Genomic DNA, 8,466 nt, shown 5'->3' on the forward strand with positions numbered 1-8,466 from the left:
TTCTCTGTCGCGCAGCTAACCTCGGCTTTCCTCGGCTTCTTTCGGTTTCCCGACACATCGACACGTAACATTTCGTTGTGTGCGAGGCGTGCTGAGCTCGGAGAAGGGGTAGAAATGTTCTACGTCTGACTTGACTGTACACAAATGGTGAGCTAGTGAGATAATAGAGTGTCGTTCAGAAAGATGACATCTGCAAAAGCCACTATAATGGCACGTCGTGCCTAAGAGGTTAAATAAGGGAGATTTTTATTACTATTCATAAAAAAGTTCATTTTTATATCAAACTGATATGGTATTTGTGATATTTCAATTAAATATTAGATGTCCAGTCATGTAACCAATCACGTTCAAGATCCATCGAGAAAGATATTCGTTCATTAGTCAAATTTGTTCACCAAATAAAATCCCTATGATTATTGGTATTCGTATTAGAAATAATATTGTTGACTTTAATTATTAAATATATTTTTAAATTGTTGCTCTTTTTTTGTATTAAATATATCGCGCACTATTTTGTCTTCTTCAAAAAATAAAATTAATAGATGATATAATTCTATGAAAGTGAAACTTAATTTAGGGGAAAAGTTCTAGTAAGTTTAAGAACGCAATTGGAAATTGTCATTCATTATTTCTCTGTAGATTACCTTATTAGTGATAGAATTAATTAATTAGAATGTCATATTCAATACAATGAAACATTAATAACATAAACAAAATGATTTAACGTTGATATTATCATCCCCTTACTTATTCTCAATAATAAATGTTAATTAGTCGTCATGTGGAAGTGCCATAAATGCGGTAAACCTGTTTATTTTGGTAAGATCTTTTATTTTATCTTTCTTATACACTAATCTGAGTTTGATAATTGCCGCTATATCTACATCAACATTATTTAAATATAAATTTATGCGAAGTAGGTTATTTAAAAACAAAAAAAAAAAACATACAATGCATAACATTAATTTATTCTACAATGAAAAAAATTTACCATGTCTTATTATACGTCTTACTGTCTAAAATCTAATCATCGTTATGTTAATTTATTATTAAAAAAATATGTATATATGTAGAAAAATTTATAAAAGAAATATTCTTATCCAAACTTTTATTTGTTGACTTCATTACATGCAGCGGAACGTAAGCAATCTTTAGGATACGATTGGCATCCTGAGTGTCTAAGATGTGAAGAGTGTGGAAAACGTTTAAATCCTGGGCAACATGCTGAGGTAAAAGATTAAGATTTTTTTAAAAGTTAATGAACTATCTAATATGAATAATCTATATTGATATTTGTGATATTTTAGCACAAAGGAGTACCGTACTGCCATGTTCCATGTTATGGTGCTCTTTTCGGGCCTCAATTATTTGGTCATGGTACAAGAGTTGAATCTCATACAAGTTTTGGAAAGAAAGAAGTTCGTCCATCGTTACCAAGGTAATTATTTATGTATTAGATACTTTTTTTTTCTTTCTTTTTTTTACAGTTATTCTATAAGCGTAAGAAATTGTACTAAAATCAAATGTATATATAAATAAATGTATTAATGTGTAGATCGCATTTCGAATCAAAGTTGAAATATTTTAATCAGTATTACGAAGGTAAAAGTAAAGGACTCAAAAGTCGTGAAGTAAGTTTGTCAAATTATTTGAAAGTACAACAAAATTTGATGTTCATTAGTATATATGTATTAATTTGTTTAAAAATAGGTCAATGGAAGATTGGTATTTGAAGGTGCCTTGAGAATATATTGGGGAGTCAGAGGTGTTATTCATCTTAAAGAAGACGATGATCAGCGTACTGTTGTTACTGTGCGTAACAGAAATTCTTGTAGACATAGTGTTAACGAGGTTTGTTAATAATATCAGTTTGGTACGATATATAATTTTTATTATATTTCAAATTGTATTTTAATAATTAATGTAAGCAGGATTTGGAGAATGAAGATGAAACTGATGTCTCATCGAAGAGTACGTCAGAATGTGATACAGAAAGTAATACAAAGTCAGTTCCACAATCTCCTGATCATTTAAAAAGTTTGACTTTGCCTATGAATTTAAATGTTAAGACTATGGAATGGGATGAGTTGGACGAATTACTTCAGGTTTCAAACAAATATTTAATTGCATATATATATATATATAATATAATATAAATTAGGTTTATTTAATATATTCATTATTTTAGGTTGAACGTAAAGTAGATGAAAGTAATAAATTATATTCAACAATGCCTGAAAATCTTCCATCTATAAGTTCTAATACTGAAACACCAGTTCATTCTTCTGAATCAAGTTTGGATAAAACAGATTCTCGTGATAATTCTGAAATCAGTAGTCCTAACCATCATGTTAATAGGGGTAACGATAGTAGTATAAATAGTACACCGACACATAGCATTGGTAGTTCTTCAAGCACCGATACTCCTATTTATCATGGAACACCAAGTCGGAATGGTACGCTTCGTAGGGTAGAATATTTTGATAATTTGGAGAAAAATGCTGTTGGTAATAGATCTATTAGTACTGACGATAGTTGGATAGAGAAAGGTTTAAATCGTTCAATGTCTGGACCAGATTGTCTTCAACGACATCGTACTGACAGTGATACAGATTCTGTAAACTCTTTACAATTTAGAGAAGATGATAACATGACAATGTCAACTGACAGTGGTTTAGAGGTATTAATATTTTTCATTTCTTTTGTTTATTCTCTTACTTGTAAACATTTTATATAAATTTATTACCTCTTAGTTGGATGGCGTTGTTCTAAGACGTAAACAAGGATCCACAGCAATTAGACGTAGACCAGGTGGTAGACGTCAATCTCGTAGTCGATTAAGACGTCGTTGTTCTATAAATGGGCATTTTTATAATCGCGAAACTAGTTTCTTCACACCACCGCATGGTTCTCAAATGTCAGTTTGGGTTACGAGTTTGGTAAACACTCAAGAAGTTATTAATCTTATGCTCGACAAATATAAAGTCGATGCTAAGTCAGATAACTTTGCATTGTTCGTAGTTCGCGATAATGGAGGTAAGTTATATATATATATATATATATATATATATATATATATATATATATATAAATTGTTTGATATTTTTTTTACCTACTTAAATTATTAAATATACGTACAGAGCAAAGAAGGTTGAGAGATGACGAGTATCCATTGGAAGTAAGAGTTTTATTGGGACCACACGAAAATGTAGCACGACTATTTTTGGTTGATAAACTTTCAACACCAGAAATTAGTTCTGACGTTGCACAGTTCCTTAATCTTTCATTAGCAGAATGTCACGGTATATTACAACGTTATCATTACGAGGAAGAAAGACAAATTGTACTTTTAAAAGAAAAGTTGGTAACTCTTAACGAATTTTATATTAAATTGATATCGATAAATTATAATAAATTAAATCAAAATCTGTATTTATTTCAGATACAAAGAGATGCGAAAAAGAATAAAACAAAGAATGGAGGAATTGAAGGTCCGATTGTAGTTAGGTGATTAAAATCAGCGGACACACACGATAAACGGAACATTATTTTTCTATGCAAATTTTCATCATCCATAGAAAACATCTTTTTTTTTATATATATTGCTTTTTATCGTAGATGTTCGTTGCATTTATTTACAATTGGCAATATATATATATATATATATATATATATATATACACTGCCAATTAATTAATCTGGTGCAATTAAACGATAGAGTCAAATCTCAATTCATGAATCAGTAATATGTACTGCATATGCTATTTGATATCAACTAATGGTAAGCATTATCTTAGCTTAGTATGTCCTTTGTGTGTACGCGCAAGCGCATGAGCGCATCTACACACATACACATTGTTATTATATAAGACAGGCTTATAAACAATTAATATTTGTCTTTTTTGTAACCATTTATTAACGTTATTTACTATAGTGGTAGAAATGCATTACATTATTACTGTAATTTCGTGGTCTCGTGGTTTATTTGAAAAATAAGTAGATAGTTAGATGCATATAAATAGCAGATAATAATAACAGGTATATATAAATATAAATATATATAAAAATATATACATATATATATATGTAATTAAAATCTAGTGTGCGATATATTGATCAATTAATTAATCATGCTATGAATCTCAAAGATTTAATAAAGTTTATCGAAGTAAACACAAATTATGCGTGAAGAAAATAATGAGGATTGCTATTTACGGAAGAATATTTGATAGCTTTTAAAACATCTAACTCATATCAATCTCTTGTAGTAATATATTTAAGTTTGCGCTCTTTTTGTCGACACATTTTATTTTTTTCTCTACATAAGCGCATCGATATAAACAAAATAATTCTATCATAGGGATTTAGAAAAAGAATATAAATAAAGCTTTAATTTTTCCTGAAAGTAACAAAGCATAGCATGAATGATGTACGCTGTGTAGAATTTTGTGCACAAGTTATCGACGATTTATCAAAAAAAAAATAATATAAATTAGAGTGCTTCGATATAAAAGAATTTTTATACATTTGATATATATATATATATATATATAGTTCACAATGCTTTTAATTGTATAAATCATTCTTTTGTTTAATTTCATAGTATTTTATATAGCATTCCGAATTATTGAAAAGATAAAAAAATAATAAAAAAAAAAATAAAAAATAAAAAATAAAAATAATAATACTAATAATAATAAGAATCTCTATAATAAGCGTAACACATTTTTATAGAAAAACTATTAAAAAATAAAAAAAGGGATTATATTAACTTAGAAGATTAAGTGTTAGTCTGAATAACGTATTTAGAACATAAATACTTCCAATTGTAGAGTCCACTTTTTATGTAGTAGTAAGGTATAATGTTGCCTAGCACACAATCTTCATTAAAATCAAATAATTTGATATATACAAATTTATATACTTTGATTATATACACTTATATTATATCAATGAATTATTATTTTTTTTTTTAGATCTATTAATAAGAAATCGCAATATATATATATTTAAATGACTGTCCAGATCATTATACATTTTTGAGCTAGTCACAAACATACACATGCTAAATATATTAGTTAACGTCGATTATATATATCAAGATTAAAATTATTTTATAATGCAATATAGAGCCAAAAGTGTTTTAGCTGGACTGTTACAATTAAAAATATAATATCTCAAGAGAAATAAGATTGATGCGGATTATTTTTTCGCTATTGTTCCAATTATGTTATTAATGCACGATGCGATCGTTAAACATATAAAAATAAAAGAAAAAACAAATAAAAAAAAAAAGAAAACATTTAATAGAACGTAATGAATATTTTAGACACACATGCGAAGCGTTTAAAAATTGTAAGTAATATAAAACCATACTTATTATACATATACACGTACATCTTATATTAAACGCAGTAGTAACAGCTATAGAAACACAACTATTGTTAATTAATTTAGAAGAAAGAGATTAATTAAAAATCATTATTACTTTGACTTTAATATAAACGTTAGAGTAGAGTAATATTTACTCGAACTTTTTGAAATATCTATACTAATCCGAAATGAAAGATAAAATGGGAAAATATGTTGCGTAATTCGAATATTGTCGGCATTTCTTTTTTTTCTGCACAGAAAAAGAAAATTTATATAGTTTTTATTCAAAATACTCCATACCATGACACGTATCATATTATATACTTTCGAATATGTGAATCTTCAAATATATATATATATAATTACTAAGTACTTGTATACAAAATCGTTAAATTCTAAACTATCTAAACTACTTTTATAAATATAAGAAATTTAAGTGATGTGTACTTTGAAAAATTTGTACGAAGCTATTCTCAGAATATATAAAATAAAAAACGTTTAGAAATATATATATATGAAACAAAAAAGAAAAACAATATGATAAATCATACATGAATAAAAATGATAAAAAATCATTGCACCTTACCTGGAACTTATAATTAAAATTGCAATCAACGAAGTAGTTCTTCTCATTCTCTGGCTGTGTTTTTTTTTTTTTTTTTTTTAGAAAGACTATGGAGATTAAATTGGATTGATTTTATTTTATTTTTTTTAATTTTTTTTTTATCATAATAATTTTTTTGCACATGGGATTGGATCGATGATTCGAAGGCGTATATAATAATAAAATAACAGAGAGATAGAGGATAATTCGCGTATATATATATGTACATACATATACATATACATATATGAGATTGGACAGAATGTGTATTTATTTATCTTTTTAAAGTACGTAGAATAAGAATTAGATTCAATGCAATGTTTACGAGTAGTTATCGAATAGTAATTGTCATACGAGTTGCTAGGAACGAGTATGTATACCCACAACACCGAGGAGCTCTGCTGCGCTCACATTATTTTTTTGTTTCCTTTTTTTTATTTTTTTTTTTTTTACTTTTATTACTTTGCACGAGACACTGATATACATTAAACGTTACGAGATAGCAATAACGATTATCACCAGCAAGTTCATCGTTATAATATATCATTGACGTTTATATATTCATAATTATCTTACCATGAGTTATATTTTTTTTCCTGTTTTTTCTTTTTCTTTCTTTCTTTCTTTCTTTCTTTCTCTTTCATTTTTTTTTTTTTTTTTTTTTTTTTTATTACATATGACTTATAATATATATCTTTGGCATCGCGGATACCAGATTTTTTCAACAATTAATGTGCACACACGACGCACATGCACAATCCATAAATACATACGTACGTACATACACGCATACAGTAAAACGTTATTACACTCCATTGCAAACCTTAGATAATTTCAAACAAAATTTAACACGGAAGTTGACGGATTTTCATTTCTTTTTCTTTTTTTTTTTTTTATATATTGAATTATATGACGAGAAAACGATTCGAAAGAATACATTATTATTATTTAAATTAGGATGATAATTGTGTGAAGCGCTAAGAGTTTTTAGGCCGAATGTGATAATGGTTTTAACGATTCGTAAAAATATATTAAATGGTTTGTTAGGTATAAGTGATTTGATAATATTTGAATTTTTTAAATGAATATTCTATACACACTCTATAAGCCTTTCTTATTCTTTCTGTGAAAAGAATTTAAAATTAAAATTACAAAGAAAAAAAAATATACAAACAACAACGATGATAAAATATAAATAGTAACAAACAAATATTACATATATATATATAATTTTATATGTTTTAGATATATAAACGTAATAGTGTAAGATGCGAGTTTGAATTTCTTAAAAGAAATGAAAATATTCTTATCGAATTTTTCAACACGAGCGGTTCCTTATTAATTTTTTTTTCTTTTTTTTTTTTTTTACTTCTATCCATCCACCCACCCGTTTAGGTTGTTTTTGTTTGTTTGTTGTTTCTTGTTTTTCAAATTTTTTTGAATAATTATTTAATCATTCTCGCTCGACCTTGGTTACTTCGGCTATTTTCGACGGAGTCGTGAACTTGGCTATCACAATCTGGCAAAACGAGCCTTACAAAAAATACAATACGGCGCCCGCGACGCTATCGAAATACCGAGGCACCAATTTTTCATTTACGATTATTATTTATTTTCCCTTTCTCTCTCTTTCTCTCTCTCTCTCTCTCTCTTCCTTTCTTTATTTTTTTTGTTAATTCTCGAAGTCTTCTTCTTTTTTTTTATTGTATATCACTTTATTTCAACGAATAATTTTACAAGTATTTATTAATAATTATATTTATTTACGAATTTTTCTTTCGAATAAAACGGGAGAACAAAAAAGAAAAATGCTTTGTCTCTTCATGTGAGTTGCGTCTATATTTTATTATTTTTTTTTTTTAAATAATAATAATAATAATTATCATTCGTGTAGTTTCTTACGAATCGTTTCTTTTTTTCTTTTCAAATTTTATTATTATTATTTTTTTTTTCCATTCAATAAAAACAGAATAATCGGACAAATAAACGGATTATTTATTAATTAGAAAATGATTGACCACTTTGCCAATAATTCAGAAAAATTATATCATAATTTTTTTATATATTTATATATTATGTATTTCGATGTTTATGTAAATAGAAAGCTCGCTTATTTTTCTTTACTTTTTTTTTCTTCTTTATAACGTAAAAATTGATTACTATTGTATTTAAAGATTTATATATTATAATTGAAATTCGATGTTATTTTCGTTTATTTTTTTTTTTTTTTCGTTTTTTTGCTTCTCACTAACACACTCATTCAAATTGAGAGATTCTCATCACAAAAACATTCATTACTCTTTTCTTTCTCTGACGTACACAACATTCACATTCTTTCTTTCTTTCTTCTTCTTCTTCTCTCTCTCTCTCTCTTTCTCTCTCTCTCTCTCTCTCTCTCTCAACAATAACAATTGAATATGAATTAGAAAAATAACATTATATCGTAGACAACAATTGGGTTACAATATATATATATATATATAATAATA

At 26.8% G+C, this 8,466-nt stretch overlaps 1 protein-coding gene across 2 annotated transcripts; it reads left to right on the forward strand.

The window, feature by feature from the left end:
• Positions 1 to 99: 99 nt before the first annotated feature.
• On the forward strand, positions 100 to 8,228 carry Rassf (Ras association family member). Of its 2 annotated transcripts, none has more exons than XM_015319086.2 (11): positions 100 to 228; positions 775 to 819; positions 1,135 to 1,229; positions 1,308 to 1,438; positions 1,556 to 1,631; positions 1,711 to 1,851; positions 1,932 to 2,105; positions 2,189 to 2,680; positions 2,754 to 3,036; positions 3,141 to 3,360; positions 3,443 to 8,228. In XM_015319086.2, the coding sequence occupies exons 2-11, from the start codon at positions 780 to 782 to the stop codon at positions 3,501 to 3,503; spliced, it is 1,713 nt and encodes a 570-aa protein (XP_015174572.1). In that variant the 5' UTR covers positions 100 to 228; positions 775 to 779; the 3' UTR covers positions 3,504 to 8,228. The 2 variants fall into 2 exon arrangements, with proteins under 2 accessions (XP_015174572.1, XP_089033793.1); XM_089177667.1 differs by having other exon boundaries at positions 125 to 147.
• The last annotated feature ends 238 nt before the right edge of the window (positions 8,229 to 8,466 follow it).

This window comes from Polistes dominula, unplaced genomic scaffold (genome assembly GCF_049000335.1).
Source record: "Polistes dominula isolate Pdom_NZ unplaced genomic scaffold, Pdom_raw_medaka contig_24, whole genome shotgun sequence".
NCBI classification, from domain to species: Eukaryota; Metazoa; Arthropoda; class Insecta; order Hymenoptera; family Vespidae; genus Polistes; species Polistes dominula.